Genomic DNA, 24,807 nt, shown 5'->3' with positions numbered 1-24,807 from the left:
AAACAATCATTCAACCATTGGACACGTCCTAAAACGTTCAAGCCCGTCTCGGAATTTCACGGCTGATGTGTCCAAGACAGACATCAATTCCTATCAAAATTAACGTAAGTCCTTTACGGAAAAATATTCATCCGCAATGTATCAATCCACCGCACAATTTCACTGGGCAGACTATTTGGTGTTCGCGTGTTCTCTCGCGATTTCGGCGGGAATTGGTGTCTTCTTTGCTTACAAGTCTCGCAGACATGTCCTCAAAGATCCCGAACATCACATGACCGGTGATAAAAAGCTGCAAGTGTTTCCAGTTGCCCTGTCACTGACTGCAAGTTTCATGAGCGCCATTTTCGTTATTGGAATTCCTGCTGAGGTGTATTTCAATGGTGCGAACTATTGGATTGGAGGAATTGCGTACCTACCAACCGTGCTGGTGTGCAGCATATTCATGCTGCCCATGTTCAGAAAGCTGAGACTAACTTGTGCTTACGAGGTGAATAATAATTTTATTGATATAAAAAGTATATCTCTGTCTCTCTCTCTCTCTTTCTCTCTCTCTCTCTCTCTCTCTCTCTCTCTCTCTCTCTCTCTCTCTCTCTCTCTCTCTCTCTCTCTCTCTCTCTCTGTCTCCCCCCTCTCTCTCTCTCTCTCTCTCTCTCTCTCTCTCTCTCTCTCTCTCTTTGTCTCTTTCCTCTCTCTCTCTCTCTCTCTCTCTCTCTCTCTCTCTCTCTCTCTCTCTCTCTCTCTCTCTCTCTCTCTCTCTCTCTCTCTCTCTCTCTCTGTAAGGACAAACTATTTCACTGTGTCATCTCTCCCTCCCCCTCTCTGTCTCTATTTCTCTGTCTTTGTCTATCTCTCTGTCTCTCCGTCCATCTCTCCTCTACTCTCTCTCTCTCTCTGTCTCTGTCTCTCTCTCTCTCTCTCTCTCTCTCTCTCTCTCTCTCTCTCTCTCTCTCTCTCTCTCTCTCTCTCTCTCTCTCTCTCTCTCTCTCTCTGTCTGTCTGTCTGCCTGCCTGCCTGCCTGTCTGAAATTGATTATTCCCTTTAAAAAAACCCCGCTCCAACAGCATGACATATTAGACTCTGCTAAATAACTAGAGACGGCGCCTTTAAGGCAACACAATACAGTGACTTCTAAATTTACTCCAGGTTCAGTGTTTTGTTTTTTATTTATTTATTTATTATATTTATTTTTCATTTTTATATTTGTTGTTAAAAGTAGTTTTTGTTTTTGTTCTTATTACTGTTGTTGTTTGTGTTTAAATTTAAATAACGTCCAAGCAAGCTGTCCTCCGTGAACTAGATTGTGTGTCCAGGACGGGGTGATTATCTTATAAGTTAAAAAGAAGTGAATATAATGACCGTAGCCTACATACGGCCTTTCTCATGGAGTTGGTGAAATTCGAACCCGACACTTACCAGCTTTGAAACAGATAGTTTAACCCTTGTACCATCGATGCTTACACACTCCATACCATCAGTGAAGGAAGGAAGGAAATGATTTATTTAACGACGCACTCAACACATTTAATTACGGTTATATGGCGTCGGACATATGGTTAAGGACCACACAGATATTGAGAGAGGAAACCCGCTGTCGCCACTTCATGGGCTACTCTTTGCGATTAGCAGCAAGGGATCTTTTATATACTACCCTTTCCATCCGCTTCCCCGGTCAAGAATTAAACGAAGAGCGCCTAACATTATCATGTGACAGGAAGAAGTCGAAAGTGGAACCAATCAAATAGCGCTTAAACAAGCAATTTCATAGATATCAAATTTAAATATCTAAGGCCTAGCAATTAATGTTTGTATTATAGTGAATTTACAGGACCTGTTTCTAGTTGTCGGTGTCTTAACAAAAAGGTACAAACAACACCGGGCAAAAACCTGTGTGACATTTTACGTCAAACTCCACATGCCGCGTCAAGTGACTATAAATATCAGCGAGATTACCTCTGGACGTAGCAGGCATCAATTCCAAACAGTAAACAAAAATAACGCATGTGTAAATGTTGTGAAAATATTGTAAGGACAAACTATTTCAAGGACGATTAACGATTTATAGAGGGTAGTTATTTTTTATCTTTGCTGTTGCTGTTGCTGTTGTTATTGTGAACACCATATTTAGAGAATAAATGATGTACAAACAACACCGGGCAAAAACCTGTGTGACATTTTATGTCAAACTCCACATGCCGCGTCAAGTGTCTTTATAAATATAAGCGAGATTACCACTGGACGTAGCAGGCATCAATTCCAAACAGTAAACAAAAATAATGCATGTGTAAATGTTGTGAAAAACATTCTAAGGACAAACTATTTCAAGGACCACTAACGATTTATAGAAGGTGGTTATTTTTTTTTATCTTTGCTGTTGCTGTTGTTGTTATTGTGAACGCCATATTTAGAGAATAAATAATGTGGCGTGACAATACGGGGTATGTGCTGAAAGAATTCATATTGTAAACCCGAGGCCTTGGTAGGAGTTTATCAGTAATTTACTATGGAGGGAATGGAGAGGGTACAATATTTAAAGAGACTACCTCCATTGACAATACGGGGTATATGTCCTGAATGAATTCATATTGTAAACCCGAGCCTTGGTAGGAGTTTATCAGTAATTTACTATGGAGGGAATGGAGATGGTACAATATTTAAATAGATTACCTCCAGTGACAATGCGGGGTATGTGCTGAATGAATTCATATTGTAAACCCGATTCTTGGTAAACATTTATCGGTAATTCCCTCTGGTGGGAGGGGGTACAATGTTTAAAGAGAGCATTTTCAGTGAAAATACGGGGCATATGACCTGAATGAATACATATTGTAAACCCGATCCTTTGCGAATAGAATAGAATAGGATAGGATAGGATAGGATAGGATAGGATAGGATAGGATGACTATCTTTGTTGTCTCTACATATATACCTGAGTACACACACCAAACTGACAGTAAATATCTTCAGGAGTTTTATTTTAAAACATTTTGTTGTTTAATATGACATATTGCATTTGTACAAAACTGTATACAATATATATGCCTTATGAGGTGTACATTATATTAGGTTGCCCTGTAGAAACAACAGTTTCAGTGAGGCTGTCACTTTATGTCAGAATACAGCAGATCCTGGTTCTCATAAAAACACATAGCTGGACACTTTTTGAAAAATGTATATTATCAGTATAGGTAGTACTAAACCAAATAACTTCCGGCTGTGTCAAAGTTCGAGGTGCACCCAACTTTTGATAGAGAAGTGAACACCACAAGTCCTGTGATTGGTTATAAATGTGAGTGTGTTGGTTGTAAACAAAATTAGTTTCATCTGGGCTAAAAATGTATGCAATTTTATTACATCTAGTACCACTGTGTCAAGTAGCCTTGTGCTTGGAACATGTATGGGGTACCTGTAAAAAAAGTACTCAAATTTTGTGCGGAACTAGGGTAGTCATAGACGCTACCCGTTATCTCAGAAATGAGCAGCTTGACACCCACTTTTTTGTGATTCACTTTAAGGGTGAGGGGTGGTAGTATTTATATCCGTGGCGTTTATGTCGATTGATACGTTGCAGGTAGGAGTTTTAGCCACATATGTTACTATTGTCGTCTATGGGATTTGATTTGGTATTATACACCCTATAGATGTTCGAAGCTATTTTAACGCTACGATATCGTAAAACAGTCGTAAACAATGACGTCACAACGACGCATGTCATAGCCTACGACAATATTAGGATATCGTAGAGCTAAGATAGCTTCGAAAATCTAGGCCCAGGCTACGGATTTCAGAATCTATGTTAGCGCTGCGATATCGTGTACTCGTTATGACGTCATAACGACGCATTTTTCGACACTGTAGCGGTAAGATATCTTCGAAAATATGGGCCATGGCCAGGTGCTTAAAAAGACAAGAGTCTAAGCTCAAGACTCCAGTAAATTCTGAGACTTTAATGTTATGAAAACGTCATTCATTCAAGTTGTATGCAAGTGACGTCATTAAAGATTAAGTCTGGACTTAAACACATTTTATAGTACGTGCCCTGGTCACTAAGCACATGCACTGTTCAGGATATATACAATTACAATGTAAAATAAGTTCAATAATAATAATAAGAAGAAGAAGAAGAAGAAGAAGAAAAATAGCGGCCCAAGAACATCCGGTTCTTTATGACAGTTTTAATGTTAACTTCGACAATAATCGGTTCAACAAGCGTACGTATCTTCTTTTTTTCTCTATTTTTCCCCGACCTATTGCTTGCAGTGAGCATGCGCGCTAGCACATTAGCGAAATTGGCGACGAAATTCGTGACAATTAACTTTCGTATATAGTGTGTAATGGTTTAACTAGGTTGGTGATGCGAAGAGACGAACGGTCCTAACAGGACACGCATCATGCATGACTACTATTTTGAACAATATAAATAATCCTAATGAATATTATATTTCAGTATCTAGAAATGCGATTCAACAAAGCAGTGCGCCTTATGGGTTCTACTCTATTCATTGTGCAGATGGTAAGTCATAAAGACGATAGACGTAGTCTTGACTCTGCACCTCGTAATAACATAATTCACTAAAACAAATTAACAAAATGCAACAGAAACGCAAGACTATCTAACAGGGGAAGTGTATATGAAGACAGTACAATTCCCTGCCGCATTTTACTACAATTAACCCCTCCCGCTCTCTCTCTCTCTCTCTCTCTCTCTCTCTCTCTCTCTCTCTCTCTCTCTCTCTCTCTCTCTCTCTTTCTCTCTCTCTCTGTTGTCTCTTTCTGTGTGACTATCTCTTCACACTCTGTTGTCTCTTTCTGTGTTACTAACTCTTTTTTCTCTCTCTCTCTCTCTTTCTCTCTCTGTCTCTCCCTCTCATATCTCTCTCTCGCTCTCTCTCTCTCTCTCTCCTCTCTGCTCAAGGGCTCCTCCCTCTCTCTCTCTCTCTCTCTCTCTCTCTCTCTCTCTCTCTCTCTCTCTCTTATACACACACCAATATGGATGAAAATAGATGGGAAAAGGATGAGACTGAAAGTCAGAAGTGTTTGAAGTTATCAAAATTAACAAAATGTTTTTCATAAAAACAAACAGAAGCGCAACAGTGTATACGAATGAATGAATACAATTCCTTGCCGCATTTTACTACGACTAGCTGGTCAGTGGGTTTCAATTCCAATTACCCCCCCCCCTGAATCTCTCTCTCCCTCTCTCTTCTCTCTCTCTCTCTCCCTCTCTCTCCTCTCGCCTCTCACTCTTCTCTCCCTCTCTCGTCCTCTCTCTCTCTCTCCTCCCCTCCCTCATCTCTTCTCTCTCTCTCTCTCTCCTCTCTCTCTTCCTCCTCTCCTCCTGTGTGTGTTACAATCTTACAAAACCACATATGTTAGATACAATACATTTGTAAAATCTAAAATGTGTTGACGTTTGCCAAAACAAAATGAATATTGCTTTCCTTTCCGTTTTGAATTCTTAAGACTTTTAGTATTTTAATTATTTGTATCTTTTTTTCCAGGCTATTTATTTGGGTATTGTTGTATATGCGCCAGCGTTAGCACTTAGTCAAGGTTAGTGTAATCAAATATGTACGTCTTTGTATCTGTCTTTCTGTCTGTCTGTCTGTGTGTGTGTATATGTGTGTGTATGTATGTATGTATATGTATATATGTATGTATGTATGTATATGTATATAGCCTATGTATAGCCAAAAATAGGCGAAATTGAGGACGAGTTTCATGCGATATTATGTTGTCCCTTTTTCAATGATTATAGAATTTTATATATGAAGAAATATTATAGAATCCATCCATCTATGTTTAAATTGATAGAATTACTATCAATAACAATGTAAATGATTTATGTAAATTAGGGAAATATCTGTTCAAAATGTGGAAAAGACGAGAATCGACAGTTAAATAGTCTATATACAGAGTTCTATACAAAATCATTTATATTCTCCGCGTCCTTTTCATGCCAACACCTTCCATTGTGTCATTGTTGTATATGTATCTGTATGTATAACTGATGAACTGTAAAAGTTCAAGGTTATTAAATGAATGGAATTGAAAAACATGTATGCATGCATGTTTTTATTGTATGTTTGTATGTGTTTTTTATGTGCATGTACGTGTGTACGTACGTATGCATGTACGCATGCACGCGTATGTGTTTGTGTGTGTATGCGTCTATGTTATTGTGTGTATGTATGCATGCACGCGTATGTGTTTGTGTGTATGTGCGTCTATGTTATTGTGTGTATGTATGCATGCACGCGTATGTGTTTGTGTGTCTATGCGTCTATGTTATTGTGTGTATGTATGCATGCACGCGTATGTGTTTGTGTGTGTATGCGTCTAAGCTATTGTGTGTGTGTATGCATGCACGCGTATGTGTCTGTGTGTGTATGCGTCTATGTTATTGTGTGTGTGTATGCATGCATGCGTATGTGTTTGTGTGTGTATGCGTCTATTTATTGTGTGTGTGTATGCATGCATGCGTATGTGTTTGTGTGTGTATGCGTCTATGTTATTGTGTGTATATATGCATGCAAGCGTATGTGTTTGTGTGTATGTGCGTCTATGTTATTGTGTGTATGTATGCATGCACGCGTATGTGTTTGTGTTTGTGTGTGTATGCGTCTATGTTATTGTGTGTATGTATGCATGCATGCGTATGCGTATGTGTTTGTGTGTGTATGCGTCTATGTTATTGTGTGTATGTATGCATGCATGCGTATGCGTATGTGTTTGTGTGTTTGTGCGTCTATGTTATTGTGTGTATGTATGCATGCATGCGTATGCGTTTGTGTTTATGTGTATGTGCGTCTATGTTATTGTGTGTATGTATGCATGCATGCGTATGTGTTTGTGTTTGTGTTTGTATGCGTCTATGTTATTGTGTGTATGTATGCATGCATGCATGCGTATGTGTTTGTGTTTGTGTGTGTATGCGTCTATGTTATTGTGTGTATGTATGCATGCATGCGTATGTGTTTGTGTTTGTGTGTATGTGCGTCTATGTTATTGTGTGTATGTATGCATGCATGCGTATGTGTTTGTGTGTGTATGCGTCAGTTATTGTGTGTATGCATGCATGAAACCTGACAGCAAAATGTCATTCAGTGCAGGGCGGGACGTAGCCCAGTGGTAAAGCGCTCGCCTGATGCCCGGTTCGCCTTGGATCGATCCCCGTCGGTGGGTTCATTGTGCTATTTCTCGTTCCAACCCGTACACCATGACAGGTATATCAAAGGCGCTGGTATGTGTTATCCTTCCTGTGGGATAGTGCATATAAAAAATCCCTTGCTGCTAATGAAAAAATGTAGCGGGTTTCCTCTCTAAGACTAGACAAATATTTAACATCCAATAGCCGATGATTAATAAATCAATATGCTCTATTGGTGTCGTTAAACAAAACAAACTTCATTTAGTGTATTTGTTTTCGTATACATGTATATACACCTTCCTTCCCCACCCGTAATAACCTCGGCCCTGAAATCTTAATATAAAATATATCAAATTAATTACATATAGTTTTATTGCAGTTACCGGTTTGACCATCGAGTTCTCCATTTTAACAGTTGGTTTGGTGTCTACGTTCTACACAACAATAGTATGTATTGTATTATATTTATTAGCATCTGGTGGGGGTGAGGGTGGGGTTGGGGTTGGGGTGGGGCGTAGCTCAGTGGTACAGTGCCCGCTTGATGCGCGGTCGGTCTGGGATCGATTCCCGTCGGTGGGCCCATTGGTCTATTTCTCGTTCCAGCCAGTGCACTACGACCGGTATATCAAAGGCCCTGGTATGTGTTATCCTGTCTGTGGGATGGTGCATATAAAAGATCCCTTGCAGCTAATCGAAAATATTAAATGTACAATTTTCTAGGGTGCCATCAGTATAATAGAATATTTTAGGATGGTATCACTATACTAGTAATATTAGGTTATTTTCTAGGGTCCCATGAATATAATATTAGGTGATAGTTAGGGTGCCCTGTAAGTTGGCAAAATTGTGCCCAATCATTTTGTTGTTTATGCAATAAAACAAGTTTCCAATTAAAGGGACATTCCTGAGTTTGCTGCATTGTAAGATGTTTCCGACTAATGAAATATTTGTACGATTAAACTTACATATTAAATATATTTTCTTGTTTAGAATATCAGTGTCTCTATATTCAATGTCTTTCTGGTCGTCTTAATATTTGTAAGAAGCCCAAACTGGATTTTGTCTTCAAATAATTTAGTACGTATGAAAAAAAAATATTTTATGAAATAAAATGAAATTTAAACTAGTACAAATGTTAGAACGATCAGAAACACGTTTAATATACAGCTAATAATATTTTATGCAGGAAAATATATTTGATATCTAATTACAATCGTTAAAAGGTCTCTGTTAGTTGATAACATCTTCAAAACTGCAGCAAACTCAGGAATGTCCCTTTAATAATCAGTATAATACTATGAGATTTTCGAGGGTGCCATCAGTATAATATAATATTAGGTGGTTTTTTAGGATGTCATCAGTGTAATATTAAACTGTTTTCTAGGGTGCCCTCAGTGTAATATTAAGTGATTTTCTAGGATGTTGTCAGTGTAATATTACTGTTTTCTAGCGTGCTGTCAATGTAATATTAGATTGTTCTCCAGGGCGGCATCAGTGTAATATTAGACTGTTTTCTAGGGTGTCATCTGTGCAATATTAGACTGTTTTCTAGGATGTCCTCAGTATAATATTAGGTGTTTTTCTAGGGTTCCATCAGTGTAATATTAGACTGTTTTCTATGATGGCATCAGTGTAATTTTTAGGGTGCTCTCAGTATAATATTAGGTGTTTTTCTAGGGTGCCATCAGTGTAATATTAGACTGTTTTCTAGGGTGCTCTCAGTATAATATTAGGTGTTTTCCTGGGGTGCCATCAGTGCAGTATTAGACTATTTTGTAGGGTGCTGTCAGTGTAATACTAGGTGTTTTTGTAGGGTGCCGTCAGTGTAATATTAGACTGTTTTCTAGGGTGCCGTCAGTGTAATATTATACTGTTTTCTAGGGCGGCATCAAAGCTGTGATTTGGACGGACGCCTTCCAGATGGGGATCATCACAGCGGGGATGTTAACGCTCATCATACAAGGGGCAATCACTGTGGGAGGCTGGGAGGTGGTCATGGAGCGAACCAACAAAGGGGGCAGACTGCCTGATTTCGAGTAAGTTTCGAGCAAGGCGTTACTCGATGTTCAGTGTTCTTTGTGTTTCTCAGTGCTCAGAGCATATTCAGTACTCAGAGTGTGTCTCAGTGTTGTGCTCATTGATCAGAGTGTGTCTCAGTGTTCAAAGTGTATCTCAGTGTTCAGAGTGTGTCTCAGTATTCAGAGCGTGTCTCAGTGTTCAGAGTATGTCTCCGTGTTCATAGCGTGCTCAATCTTCAGAGTGTGTTCAGTGTTGTGCTCAATGTTCACTGTGTGTTCAGTTTTCAGAGTGTGTTCAGAATTGTGTTCTGTATTCAGATTGTGTCTCAATCTTCAGAGTGTGTCTTAGTGTGTCTTCAGTTTTCAGAGTGTGTTCAGTGTTGTGTTCTGTATTCAGAGCGTGTTCAGTGTTCAACGTTTGTTCAATGTGCAGAGTGTGTTCAGTGTTGTGTTCAGTGTTCACTGTGTGTTCAGTTTTCAGAGTGTGTTCCTCAGGTGTTTTTTTTTGTACAATCAGTTTTCCGGTATTATTTTGTGAAAGTACATGGATACAGAGCTAAAGAAAGAGCGAACACAAGAGAGAGAGAGAGAGAGAGAGAGAGAGAGAGAGAGAGAGGGGGGGGGGAGAGAGAGAGAGAGGGGGAGGGGGTGGGGGAGAGAGAGAGGGGGGGGAGGTTATATACAATCTACAGCTACACTGTTATAGTAGTAGAACGTATGTGGCTAAAGGCTTCTTTTCGAATAGTTTGACATTGTATCACAATAAAAAAATAAAAAAACGCTCTTTATATTTCCACGAACAATTTCATTACATGTTGCTATATTCGTATAAATATGTAATACCATCGGACATCCCCAACTCTACTCCCTCCCCCTCACAAACATTGTGTTTCTACCTCTCTTTCTTTCTCTCTGTCTCGCCTGTCCGTCCTGACCGTCTTTATAAGTTTATATACACACACCTTCTATGGAGAATATATTACTTATTAACTGTATTATTATCTTACAGCTGGAATCCGGATCCCACTATCCGCCATTCGTTCTGGTCCTTGTTCGTGGGCGGATTCTTGAGCCTCCTGACGATTTACGGGTCCAACCAGGCCATGCTACAGCGCTACGTGAGCACGCGCACTGACACGGGATCCCAGGTGTGAGTAAAACGGCCATTAAACCAGATCTTACTGTCCGCTCTGCCTTGGAGGAATCCGCTAGGAGCCAACGCTATTTCGTGTCGAAATTAGTTTTATTGTCCACTCCGCCTTGGAGGAATCCGCTAGGAACCAAAGCTATTTCGTGTCGAGGTTGGTTTTACTGTTCGCTCCGCATTGGAGGAATCCGCTAGGAGCCAACGCTAGGAGCCAACGCTATTTCGTGTCGGGGTTGGTCTTAGGTCTCACTACACAGATGTCCATCAGCCATTGAAACCCATGTTGAATTAACCAACTTCAAATGAAGATTGCCAATAGAACGGGTTCTCGTTGGCACTAACAACATACACCATTGCGAACATACATTATGTAAGCATTTATTTTCACTCCAAAATTGAGAACATTTCCATCTCAGTTTTTTGCTATATGACCGCATCTGGCTGTAATACCGGTCCGAACGGGTGGTTCATTAACCGATTCACTCCGGCTGTCTCTTACGTTATACACTCATGTCCCAAAAGGTCAATGCACAATATTACAAAATAACATGGGCAAAATACAGACCGTGATCAATGAACTTTCACCCAGAAGTGATCTGTGTAGTGAGACCTTACTGTCCACTTTACCTTGGATAAATCCGCTTGGAGCCAACGCTATTTCGTGTCATGGTTGTATATCGGTGCCAACAGTAATTTCGAATTACTTTTAAAATTAATCACACGTAAGCCTATTTGCACGTGGTGAATTTTATTGGTCGAGTAAAAGGTGATATGGACGCGTGTAAACGTTGACTTTTGTCAGGTTGGCTTGGAAAGTAAGGTAGGCGAAGACGGACGGTTTTATAAATATTACACTCATGTTTGCCGTGTGCTCATACACTCCAATACCATCAGCATCATTAGCATCTTCGTCGGCTTATTGAACCTTATTCTCATTATCGCCGATCTGAAAAATATGCAGTTGACCAAGTGTTAGGCCTAAACCTATATTGATATTCATCTCATACCATCATCACCGTCATCATCATCAACAACGACACCATGATCAACAAGACCATCTCATCAGTTCATCATCATCATCATCATCATCTCATCATCATTATATCACCATTTCATCATCTTCTTCTACATCATCATAATTTCATAATCATCATCACCATATCACCATTTCATCATCTTCATCATCATAATTTCATAATCATCATCACCATATCACCATTTCATCATCATCATCATCATCATTATCATCACCATATCACCATTTCATCATCATCATCATCATTACCATCATCTTCATCATCATAATGTCATAATCATCATCATAATTTCATCATCATCATCATCATAATCATCATCTTCATCATCATAATTTCATAATCATCATCACCATATCACCATTTCATCATCATCATCATCATTATCATCACCATATCACCATTTCATCATCATCATCATCATTACCATCATCTTCATCATCATAATGTCATAATCATCATCATAATTTCATCATCATCATCATCTAATCATCATCATCATCATCATCATCTTTACCGCTAATCTTTATAATATGTAGAGTTGACCTTGTCGTACACTAGTATTTAGTTATATTCGTGTATTTTATTAATATCTATAAAAATAGCAGCAGCAACATAAATCATTTTGAAATAAATAATATACTTTTTCCTTCAGCGAGTTTCCTCTCTAATAACTCTAAACACAATATCAAATTATATTAGACACCAAAATAAACCATGGTGGGGTAGGAGTTGCTCACTGTTTTGACAGTGATTGAAGAGTGTTTGTCATCATGTACTTATTCCAATGAGGTCTTTCCTGTGCACGTTTTTGATTTTGTAAACTTGTCTAAGAGTGGCAGTCCTTTTGTGGCTATGCAAGCGGAATGAAATCTCCAGTAAATGATGTCCTCGGGAGTGGCTGTCCTCGTACAGACGAGGCACTAGATAGAGATTTATGGAATCAGCCGCCATTTTGACAAACACCCATTCCACTCTGCGTTGAACAGAGATACGGCCCTCGTCACGGTTTACGGTTTTGTCGTTCAAATTAAATTGTATTACTATTATGATATCATTAATCAAAATGGGCTGAATTTATGAAGCCTGTTGTTGTTAAACGCAGGAGTTTAAGGGTGAATACAAATCGCATAGACGACACTAGTAACATGTGTTGCTAAGACTTCTACATGCAGGATATCAATCGACATATATACACCACGGATATAGATACTACCACCCCTCACCCTTAAAGTAAATCAGAAACAAATTGGGGGTTAAGCTGCTCATTTCAGACAAAACGGGTAGAGTCTAGGACTACTCTAGTTCCGCACAAAATTGCCATGCTATTTTTAGTAGGACCCCGCACATGTTTCAAGCTCAACGGTATCTGGTACACTGATACTAATTCAAATTAAATTACAGGAATTTACTGTCCAGATGAAACAACATCTATCACAACAAACACTCTCACTTTTATCACCAATGGCAGGACGTGAGGCATTAACTGCTCTATCAAACTTTGATCCGGCCGAATGCTATTCACCGGTTTCAATTTGGTTGAGTACTACCTTAAACATTGTAAATGCATGTAGCTACACGTGTAAGACATAAACATGCTTTGTACATTTGGGCCCAAGATTACTTTCTCTTATGCTTTATTTAGTGCTTTGTGGACGAGCGTGGTGTTGGCAATGATCTACTTGTGTATGTCGTGCCTTACTGGCCTCGTGCTGTTCGCCTACTACCACGACTGTGACCCGTTGTTTTCGAGGAGAGTCTCCAAGCCAGACCAAGTAAGGTTCATTTAATAATGCTAGGCTCAGACTAACAACTGTCACGATGGAGTTGGCCAACTCGACATTTGCGTTGTAATGCCCCCCCCCCCCCCCCCCCCCAATTTAAGACAGGTGCGCTCAGATTAACTAATCGGTCACGAGTAGGATTTGTATACGACGAAAATCGAGTTGTGAAAGCGCTCAAACTAGTAACTGAACAGTCGTTGTCTAGAAGTGAGATCAGCGAGTTGGCCAACTTCGTCGTGACAGTTGGTAGTCTGACACTAGTATAACTGAACTTGAAAATTGTTGAAAGTTACATTTTAAAGTTTGTTTTGTTTAACGCCATCGTTAGAACATATTGATTTATTAATCATCGGCTGTTGGATGTCAAGCATTTGGTAATGTTGACATATAGAGTGAGAGAGGAAACTCGCTACATTTTTTCCATCAGTAGCAAGGGATGTTTTAAACGCACCATCCCGTGACAGACAGGATAGTACATACCTCAGCCATTTTAGATATCAGTTATGGTGCACCGACCGCGCATCAGGCCAGCATTTTACCTCCCGCCCCTTCATCAATGATCACGTAGCCAAGTGGTAAAGCGCTCACCTGATGCGCGGTCGGTCTAGGATCGATCCTCGTCAGTCGGCCCATTGGGCTATTTCTCATTCCAGCCGTAATATGTGCTATCCCATCTGTGGGATGGTGCTTATAAAAGATCTCGTACTACTATATTCTGTGTCTGTTATTCTGTGTCTTTAACAAGTATCTCAGATTTGTTCCACCCTGTATAGTACAAGGTTTATTGTCCTACTTTTAATCTTCGAAACGTTCTCCTTCCAGCCAGTGCACCACAACTGGCATATCAAAGGCCGTGGTATGTGCTATACTGTCTGTTGGATGGTGCTTATAAAACATCCTGTGCTACTAATGGCAAAATATAAAGGGTTTCCTCTCTCTCAAAAAGTACCAAATGTTTGACATCCATGTTTGTCTGCATGAAGCTTTCATAAATAAGTATGTACAGCGATTCTGTGGTTCAAATTTCCATGAACATCCAAATTTTGCACGTTCAATATTATTCTTATACATTTAATGGCAAATGTTTAACCATTTTTTTTACACACCCGTTGAAAAAAATAGCCCAATCGGTCAAGCGATCACTTGAGGTGTTTGGATCGAATCACCTCAATGGACTCATTCTCTGAATGGGTGTTTATCTCGTCCCAACCAGTGCACCACGACTGGTGTATTAAATGGCGTGGTATGTGCTATCATGTCGGAGGATCTTTAAGATATTGGAAGATGTTGTACATAACTTGATGCTACATTGTATGTGTTTAGTTTCGCTAATTTGTGTGTTATTTTGTTAGTTCTTGTGTGGAAACCACGGCACCATGAAACATTTCATCTAACAAATTTCTACCTATGCCCCCCCCCCTCCTCCCCCACTAATGTACCATGTCACACGCTGTTTGTTCTTTGATCATTATGTGTTGCCTGTGATTTGAACGTAGCAGTGGCGGATCCAGAAAGAGGTCACAGAGGTCGCGTGACCCTCCCCTCCCGCCCGGTTGAAGTGCCCTTTTAAATTATTATTATTTTATTTTTATTTTTTTAAATTCAACACCCACAATATGTACAACACTAAATTGCCCCGAAAACGCGTTCTCAACTATTTCAAAATCTTCCGAGGAGCATGTCTTGGAACACCCTACGGATCTCGCTCCCTTTTTAGGAGCTCCGCTCATTTGCCTTCGACAAACTCAAGTTGACTTTTTATAAGTTTATAACCCACCCCTTTACGAAATCTGGATCCTCCCCTGAATATTATTGTTAATTGTTGTTGCAGATTGTTCCATTGTTTATGATGGATATACTGAGTTTTGCTCCAGGACTTCCCGGACTTTTTGTGTCGTGCATATTCAGCGCCGCCCTGAGGTACGTGATTCAAATAGAATTCTACACGCCACGACACGACGAATGTCACGCACAGTTTATACAGAGTTGTGTCCCTTTTCCTAGATGCAGTTGGACAAGAGCGTATTTAAGGAAATGGTTTATTTAACGACGCACTCATCACATTTTATTTACGGTTATATGGCGTCGGACATATGGTTAAGGACCACGCATATATTGAGAGAGGAAACCCGCTGTCGCCACTTCATAGGCTACTCTTTTCGATTAGGGTGCGGGACGTAGCCCAGTGGTAAAGCGCCCGCTCGATGCGCGGTCGGTCTGGGATCGATCCCCGTCGGTGGACCCATTGGGCTATTTCTCGTTCCAACCAGTGCACCACGAATGGTATATCAAAGGCCGTGGTATGTATTACCCTGTCTGTGGCATGGTGCATATAAAAGATCCCTGAATCAGTTGAATGTATCCACCGAGGCGGTTCGATCCTGCGATGTAAGCACCTCAAGCAAGGACTCAACCGACTGAGTTAAATCCCGCCCCTACTTACGGTCAAAGAAAGGTTCTTAAATATAGATAGATTTTGAAGGTAAATATTAGATATAACCTATTATATAGTAGTAATAGTAGTAGTAGTAGTAGTAGTAGTAGTGGTGGTAGTAGTAGTAGTAGTAGTAGTAGTAGTAGTAGTAGTAGTAGTGGTAGTAATAGTAGTAGTAGTAGTAGTAGTGGTAGTAATAGTAGTAGTAGTGGTAGTAGTAGTAGTAGTAGTAGTAGTAGTAGTAGTAATAGTAGTAGTAGTAGTAGTAGTACCAGTGGTAGTAATAGTAGTAGCAGCATCAACAGCATCAGCAGTAATAGTAATACAACAACAACAACACGTTTATTCAATATTACGGTCACAGGCCCAAAATACACACACACAAAAAAGATATATATTTTGTCGCATGTAAGTGGTTACCTTACAAAACATCACCACTTAGCTTTCTTATTTCAGATACCTGATACAAAAACAATGACAAATTGTACAGCAATAGTTCATTTGTAGAAGACATCAGCTTCACAAAAATAATCGAAGGTGGTAAATGCAATCATTTATTGATAAAATAAAGAAGAAACTTTTTTCATAAGTCCGTATACTTTTAACACTCGAGTAATACATGTAGTTGGTCTTCAATAAAAACCTCATCATTATTTCTACAAAAAGGGCATCATCTTTGTTCATAGGTTATATTGTTGAATTTGCCAGTGTCTACAGCTAATGCAAAGTTATTGCATCTAAACTTCGACAGGGCCCTTTTGACATGTATCGCAAAGTTAAATTGCAAGTACCGTTCGATATTCAAAATAGATTTATAGTAGTAGTAGAAGAAGAACAAGAAGAAGAAGAAGATATAACGTATTATATACTTTGATTATTATTATTATTATTAGTAGTAGTAGTAGTAGTAGTAGTAGCAGCAGCAGTGGTAATGGTAGTAGTAGTAGTAGTAGTAGTAGTAGTAGTAGTAGTAGTAGTAGTAGTAGTAGTAGTAGTATCCCAATCACTCTGAATTAAATAATGATTGCATATACCCTCCAACAAGTTAGTATTTTCATTATTGTTATGTTATTGTTATATATGTCACATGGGGTTGAGTCGTAACCTATTATGACACAGTCTTAAAGGAACATTCCTGAGTTTGCTCCATTGTTAAATGTTTCCGAAAAATACAATATTTCTACGATTAAACTTACATATTAAGTATATTTTCTTGTTTAGAACGTCAGTGTCTGTATATTCAATGTGCTCCTGGCCGTCTTAATATTTGTAATAAGCTCAAACTGGATTTTGTCTTCAAATAATTTCGTAGGTACGAAAAAATATATTTTAGGAAATAAAATGAAATTTAACCTAGTACAAATATTAGAACGATCAGAAACATGTTTAATATATAGCCACTAATATTTTATGCATAAAAAACATATTTGATATGTAATTACAATAGTTAAAAAGTCTCTGTTATGCCTTGGTCACAAATGGCCTGCGGCGTGTTGGCGGCGGCCGTAAGTCGATAGAATACGGTAGCCGTGAGGCGATCTCAAGGTTTTTTGCTTGTCGCAGAGGCTTACGATTTTTCAAATTTGACATTAAAGGCCGTAGGCCGCAACCCCGCCGCATGTAGTATCGCAAGGTCAATTCACGGTTTTTACCCTGTCTGGTGTGCCTAGAAAATCGTACGGCAGCCGCAACAACCATGAGGCCTCCTTACTGTCAACTCTCGGTGGTCTTGCGGCCTCCGTGAGATGGCCGTACGATGTTCTAAATATCGTACGGCGGCCGTGCAGTGACTTTAGGGCTGCTGTACGATGGCCTAACGGCAATCGTAGAGTTGGCGGCCTCCGTACGATCATCTTTCTAAAGAGGTATATATTGCCTGCTGTGACACTAGCCAGATCGTCAAGATGGCCTTGCGATTGTCTTGCGGTCGCCGTGAGGGAGCATAGCGGTTTGTTAACTAGCGCGTTGCGGTCTCGTCACGCATTTTGATTTCATGACTTTTACGATTACCGTGCGGACCCCGTGACATTTGTGAACACTGCTTCCGCAGCCCGCAAAGCCGTACGATTTGAAAAAATCCCATCTACAAACCGCAGACTGCAGAACCGTGCGGCGGCAACATCATATGTGACCGAGAGATTAGTCGATAACATCTTAAAAATTGCAGCAACCTCAAAAATGTCCCTTTAACCTCATCAGTGGGGTTGTACATTGCGATAAGCATAATATATAATATTATTATATAGGTAACTCCAGTCGGTTTTTCTTTTTCAGTACGGTATCATCCGGAATTAATTCTTTGGCTGCCGTGACTCTGATTGACTTCATAACACCAGCTCTGAACAATTGCATGTCCACCAAACTAACGAAAAGTCTGCTGTCCAAAATATCGCTACTGTTAGGTCAGTATAAAATGACCATAGTTGTTTGTAACATTGTTATGGAAATACACGTGGCACTGTTTATCTGTACGAATTGCACTGTTTATCTGTACAAATTGCACTGACAGTGTACGATTACAGTTTGCGGTACGTGAGTATTGCACGGACAGTGTACGCTTACTGTTTGTAGTATGTGAATATTGCACTGACAGTGTACGCTTACTGTTTGTAGTATGTGAGTATTGCACTGAGAGTGTACGGTTACTGTTTGTAGTACGTGAATATTGCACTGACAGTGTACGATTACAGTTTGCGGTACGTGAATATTACACTGACAGTGTACGCTTACTGTTTGTAGTATGTGAGTATTACACTGGCAGTGTACGGTTAATGTATATAGTACGTGAGTATTGCACTGACAGTGTACACATTCCTGTTTGCTCCATTGTTTGTGAAAATTGCAATGACTACGTGTACGCTTACTGTTTGCAGTACGTGAGTAGTACACTGGCAGTGTACGGTTACTGTCGTGTAGTATTTGTGAGTATTGCGCTGGCAGTGTACCATTATTGTATGTAGTATTTTAGGATTGCACAGGCAGTGTACCAAGTACAAATATTGAACGTAGTACGTGAGTAATAGCACTGGCATTGTACGCATTAAAAACAGTTAAAAAGCGAGTATTGCCTTGGCAGTGTACTGCTTACGTGTTTGCCGTATGTGCAAAATTGCATAACCGGCAGTGTACGCTTACGTTTGAATAGTAGCCGTGAGGCGATTGGACTGTTTGCAGTGCAGAGGCTTACTGTTTGTAGTATGTGAGTTTTGCACTGCAAGCCGTACGATTACAGTTTCCAGTACGTAGTATTGCAAGGCCAATTCACGATTACAGTTTGTCAGTATGTGCCTTAAAATTGTAGTAGCTGTGAGTACGAGGCCTCCTTACTGTCAACTCTCGGTGGTCTTGCAGTCCGTGATATGGCACTGACAGTGCACTAAATATCGTTTGCAGTACGTGAGTGACTGCAGGGCTGGTGTACGATGGCCTGTTTGTAACCGTGCGTATTGGCGTGGCAGTGTACGCTCATCTTTCTAAAGTGGTATATATTGCACTGGCAGTGTACGCTAGCCAGTTCGTAGTGTGCGATTGTCTTGCGGTCGCCGTGTACGAGCATACAGTTTGTTAACTAGCGAGTATTGGTCTCGTCACGTGTTTGATTACATGACTTTTACGAGTACCGTGCGGATTGCACTGACATTTGTACACTGTTCCGCAGCCCGCAAGTATGTGAGTATTGCAATCCCATGTACAAACCGCAGTTTGCAGTATGTGAATATTACACATCATATGTGTACGAGACATTAGTCGATAACATCTTAAAGCATTGCACCTCAACAGTGTCCGGTTAACCTCATTTGCAGTATGTGATTGCGATAAGCATACTATATAGGTAACTCCAGTCGGTTACTTTTTCAGTACGGTATCATCCGGAATTAACTCTTTGCTGCCGTGACTCTGATTGACTTCATAACACCAGCTCTGAACAATTGCATGTCCACCAAACAACGAAAAGTCTGCTGTCCAAAATATCGCTGCTGTTAGTCAGTATAAACTGGCATAGTTGTTTGTAAACATTGTTATGGAAATACACGTTGCACTGTTTATCTGTACGAATTACTGTTTTATCTGTAATATTGCACTGACAGTGTACGATTACTGTTTGCAGTACGTGAGTATTGCACTGACAGTGTACGGTTACTGTTTGTAGTATGTGAGTATTGCACTGACAGTGTACGGTTACTGTTTGTAGTATGTGAGTATTGCACTGAGAGTGTACGGTTACTGTTTGTAGTACGTGAATATTGCACTGACAGTGTACGATTACAGTTTGCGGTACGTGAATATTGCACTGACAGTGTACGCTTACTGTTTGTAGTATGTGAGTATTACACTGGCAGTGTACGGTTAATGTATGTAGTACGTGAGTATTGCACTGACAGTGTACGCTTACTGTTTGTAGTTTGTGAATATTGCACTGACAGTGTACGCTTACTGTTTGTAGTACGTGAGTATTACACTGGCAGTGTACGGTTACTGTCTGTAGTACGTGAGTATTGCACTGGCAGTGTACCATTATTGTTTGTAGTACGTGAGTATTGCACTGGCAGTGTACGATTATTGTTTGTAGTACGCGAGTATTGCACTGGCAGTGTACGCTTACTGTTTGTAGTATGTGCGTATTGCACTGGCAGTGTACGCTTACTGTTTGTAGTATGTGAGTATTGCACTGACAGTGTACACTTACTGTTTGTAGTATGTGAGTATTGCACTGCCAGTGTACGATTACAGTTTCCAGTACGTGAGTATTGCACTGCCAGTGTACGATTACAGTTTGCAGTATGTGCTTACTGTTTGTAGTATGTGAGTATTGCACTGACAGTGTACGATTATTGTTTGCAGTGCGTGAATATTGCACTGACAGTGCACGATTATTGTTTGCAGTACGTGAGTATTGCACTGACGGTGTACGCTTACTGTTTGTAGTATGTGCGTATTGCACTGGCAGTGTACGCTTACTGTTTGTAGTGTGTGAGTATTGCACTGGCAGTGTACGCTTACTGTTTGTAGTGTGTGAGTATTGCACTGACAGTGTACGATTACAGTTTCCAGTACGTAAGTATTGCACTGCCAGTGTACACTTACTGTTTGTAGTATATGAGCATTGCACTGACAGTGTACAGTTACTGTTTGTAGTATGTGAATATTGCACTGACAGTGTACAGTTACTGTTTGCAGTATGTGGATATTGCACTGACAGTGTACGATTACTGTTTGTGGTATGTGAGCTGTGACTGTACGCTACGTGCGTTTTAAACTGCAAGTGTACGCTTACTGTCTGCAGTATGTGCGTATTGTATTGACGGTGTACGCTTACTGTCCGCAGTATGTGAGTATTGCACTGGCAGTGTACGCTTACTGTCTGCAGTACGTGATTATTGTACAGGCAGTGTACACTTACTGTTTACAGTATGTGCATATTGCAATGACAGTGTGCGCTTACTGTCCGCAGTATGTGAATATTCAACTGGCAGTGTACGCTTACCGTCTATAGTATGCGAGTATTGCACTGGCAGTGTACGTTTATTGTCTGCAGTACGTGCTTATTGTATTGGCAGTGTACGCTTACTGTTTAAGGTATGTGCGTAGTGCAATGACAGTGTACGCTTACTGTCCGCAGTATGCGAGTATTGCACTGGCAGTGTACGCTTACTGTCTGCAATACGTGCTTATTGTATTGGCAGTGTACGCTTACTGTTTACAACATGTGCCTATTGCAATGACAGTGTATGCTTACTGTCCACAGTATGTGAGTATTGCACTGGCAGTGTACGCTTACTGTCTGTAGTACGTGCGTATTACAGTGATAGCAAGATCGGTAGATAAAAGTATGTAAAAACATAAGTGTACCCTATCTTGCACTGAATAATAATTAAAACAATTATGATAGACCGTTAGTAAAAAAACCCAACAAAAACATCTTATGTTTATTTTTTTTAGCTTGACGATTGGTTTGGCCTTTTTGGCTGGGGTGGCCTGTAAACAGGTCCTGCAATTTGCGATCAGCATCTTCAAGATGATGTAACAATGATTATAGAGAAAAGATAAAGACCCCCCCCCCCCCCCCCCACACACACACACACAATTACCATCTTTTGTTTATTTTTCAGCTTTTCTGTACGGTGGTTTGACGATTGGTTTGGCCTTTCTGGCCGGTGTGGCCGGTAAACAGGTCCTGCAAATAGCGATCAGCATCTTTGGGATGATGGGAGGCCCTCTACTAGCTCTGATCCTTGTCGGCATGTTCCTACCGTTCGTCAACTCGTGGGTATGTAGAGTTAAAGTTTGTTTTGTTGAACGACACCACTAGAGGGCATTGATTTATTAAGCATCGGCTATTGGATGTGAAACATTTGGTAATTTTGACATATAATCTAAGATAGGAAACCCGCTATATTTTTCCATTAGTAGAGATCTTTTATATTATGCACCATCCCACATGCAGGATGGCACATACCACGACATTTGATATACCAGTCGTGGTGCACTGACTGGAACGATAAATAGCCCATTGGGCTCACCGACGGGGATCGATCCCAAACCGATCGCGCATCAAGGGGTACGTAGAGAATGAAAGAAAGAAATGTTTTATTTAACGACGCACTCAACACATTTTATTTACGGTTGTATGGCGTCAGACATATGGTTAAGGACCACTTCATGGGCTACTCTTTCCGATTAGCAGCAAGGGATCTTTTATTTGCACTTCCCACAGGCAGGATAGCACAAACCATGGCCTTTGTTGAACCAGTTATGGATCACTGATCGGTGCAAGTGGTTTACACCTACCCATTGAGCCTTGCGGAGCACTCACTCAGGGTTTGGAGTCGGTATCTGGATTAAAAATCCCATGCCTCGACTGGGATCCGAACCAAGTACCTACCAGGCTGTTGACCGATGACCTAACCACGACGCCACCGAGGCCGGTCAGGGTACGTAGAGAGTCTGACAGACATTGGTAATGGACACACAGGGGCGTGACGTAGCCCAGTGGTAAAGCACTCACCTAATAGTACGCGGTAGGACCAGGATCGATCCCCGTTGGTGGGCTCATTTGGGCTACTTCTCATTTCAACCAGAACACCACTGGTATATCAAAGGCCGTGGTATTTACTATTCTGCCTGAGGGATGGTCATATATAGATCCCTTCCAACTAATGGAAAAATGTAGCAGGTTTCCTTTTCTCTCTAAGACTGTAGGCCTATGTCAAAATTACCAAATGTTTGACATCCAATAGCCGATGATTAATACATCAATGTGCTGTAATGGTGTCGTTAAACAAAACAAACACACATTTTAGTGGACACAGAGACATAGATCATAGAGAGAAAAAAGTTAAAAGTGGTGCACTGGCTGGAACGAGAAATAGCCCACCGACAGATATCGATTCCAGACCGACTGCAAATTAGACGGACAAAATAAATGACATTTCTTATTTCCCGTTGCAGCCAGTGCACAACGACAGGCCATTGTACGTGTCATGCAGTCTGTAGGATGGTGTATATAAAAGATATATTTCTACTAATGGGGGAAAATGTAGCGAGTTTCCTCTTTAAGACTGTATGTCAAAAGTTACCAAATGTGCTCTAGTGGTGTCGTAAAACAAAAACAAAATTTAATTTTAATTTGTTACAGCAGTACTAGCTGTTGTTATTTGCCAGTTTATTTTTCTTTCAAACATATTTTCTTCATTATGTCCAATTAAGGTTCAATCACGCTCTCATGGACACACACCTCAGCTATCTGGGCCGTCTGTCCATGACAGAGGGTTAGTCGTTAGTTGTTAGTGATTAGTGAGAGAGAACAGGGTGTAGTGGTCTTATTCCTACCAAATGAGTCGTTAAAACTCGCTCTGGGTGGGAGCCGGTACTGGGCTGTGAACCCTGTACCTACCAGCTTTATGTCCGACGGCTTAACCACGGCAGCACCGAGGTCAGTATTTGCCACTAATTTAGCAGTACTAAATGATATTTGTTTTTAAATCAGTGTTAAAAAATTACTTCTTTTTTTCTTATTGGGCTATTTCTCGTTCCAGCCAGTACTCCACAACTGGTGTAACAAAGGCCGTGGTATGTACTATCCTGTCTGTGGGATGGTGCATATAAAAGATCCCTTGCTACTAATCGAAAAGAGTGGCCCATGAAGTGGCAACAGCGGGTTTCCTCTCTCAATATTTGTGTTGTCCTTAACCATGTTCCCGACGCCATATAACCGTAAATACAATGTGTTGAGTGTGTCGCTAAACAAAACATTTCCTTCCTTCTTTTTTCTTGTTGTTTGTCAAGGGTGCCGGGATTGGTCTGGTGTGCAGTACAGTCACCTCCCTGTGGGTAGGGATCGGTGCGGTGCTCAACCCCCCGCCACGCCACCTGCTTTCCCTCAGCATAGCTGGTTGTGTTAGCAACGCCACAAGCTGGAACATTACAACCACGACGACGACGACTTTTAGTATGACGACAAAAGTATTATCAACGCAATTGCCGTTGACGCCACCAGAGAGGTACACTTATTGTATTTAAATAAAACTATCTTGATTTTGCTGTCATGTCAATATATTTACAACTAACAGCATGAGTAGAGCCTTTTTATCAACTAAAATTGCTTATTATATAACATTTAGTGAAATATCTTAAAATATCAGCGACATAAAAGTCACTCAGTGACGATAACACATTTTAGAGTGAAAATTTCACTATTTCACTCTAAAATGTGCTATCGTTACTGTAGAAAGTGTTATCTTCATTATAAGAAAGCCAGAACTATTTTGCTGCTGACATTTAAAAAATAAAGGTAAATTGCCAAATATAATATAAGCGCGACTCGTAAATTATGATTGCAAACTTCACGAGATGAGATATAAATGATATTTGACAAAAAACATGAAATATCCTCTATATAGTATACTAAGTACCGTTTTTGCACACGTATACACCAAATCACGTACCGGTTTTGTTATTAAGTGCATGCATATTATTATGCGATAAAGCGGGGTTATGCTATAAAGCGAGATTATCCGATAAAGCGGATTGTTTTGATTTCTCACTACAGGTCAGTGCTGTCGGACTGGTATGAACTGTCCTATCTTCATTATGTTACCGTGGCTATCATCGTCTTCCTCGTCGTTAGCGTGGTGGTGTCAGCTGCAACATGTAAGTATCAGCTCACAAACGATTACCTTGGAGGACGTGTTTCAATTTCACAAACACATAAAACACATAACTAATATAATTTTTTATTTTGTA

The 24,807-nt window shown here is 40.3% G+C and overlaps 1 protein-coding gene across 1 annotated transcript in view; it reads left to right on the top strand.

The window, feature by feature from the left end:
• Positions 1 to 24,807, top strand: part of LOC121389192 (sodium-coupled monocarboxylate transporter 1-like) — a 27,902-nt gene continuing 3,095 nt past the window's right edge. The window contains exons 1-14 of the mRNA XM_041520796.1: positions 1 to 487; positions 4,445 to 4,510; positions 5,499 to 5,550; positions 7,527 to 7,594; positions 9,029 to 9,183; positions 10,175 to 10,315; positions 12,992 to 13,121; positions 14,962 to 15,050; positions 17,839 to 18,063; positions 19,223 to 19,229; positions 19,799 to 19,874; positions 21,675 to 21,832; positions 23,851 to 24,065; positions 24,614 to 24,714. Of these exons, the coding sequence (XP_041376730.1) occupies positions 137 to 487; positions 4,445 to 4,510; positions 5,499 to 5,550; positions 7,527 to 7,594; positions 9,029 to 9,183; positions 10,175 to 10,315; positions 12,992 to 13,121; positions 14,962 to 15,050; positions 17,839 to 18,063; positions 19,223 to 19,229; positions 19,799 to 19,874; positions 21,675 to 21,832; positions 23,851 to 24,065; positions 24,614 to 24,714 (1,834 nt within the window). The 5' untranslated portion in view covers positions 1 to 136. The remainder of the gene's footprint in view (positions 488 to 4,444; positions 4,511 to 5,498; positions 5,551 to 7,526; positions 7,595 to 9,028; positions 9,184 to 10,174; positions 10,316 to 12,991; positions 13,122 to 14,961; positions 15,051 to 17,838; positions 18,064 to 19,222; positions 19,230 to 19,798; positions 19,875 to 21,674; positions 21,833 to 23,850; positions 24,066 to 24,613; positions 24,715 to 24,807) is intronic.

Source organism: Gigantopelta aegis, chromosome 14 (assembly GCF_016097555.1).
Source record: "Gigantopelta aegis isolate Gae_Host chromosome 14, Gae_host_genome, whole genome shotgun sequence".
NCBI classification, from domain to species: domain Eukaryota; kingdom Metazoa; phylum Mollusca; class Gastropoda; order Neomphalida; family Peltospiridae; genus Gigantopelta; species Gigantopelta aegis.
Note: the sequence above shows the minus strand (reverse complement) of the source record. Positions and strands in the feature narration are given on the sequence as shown.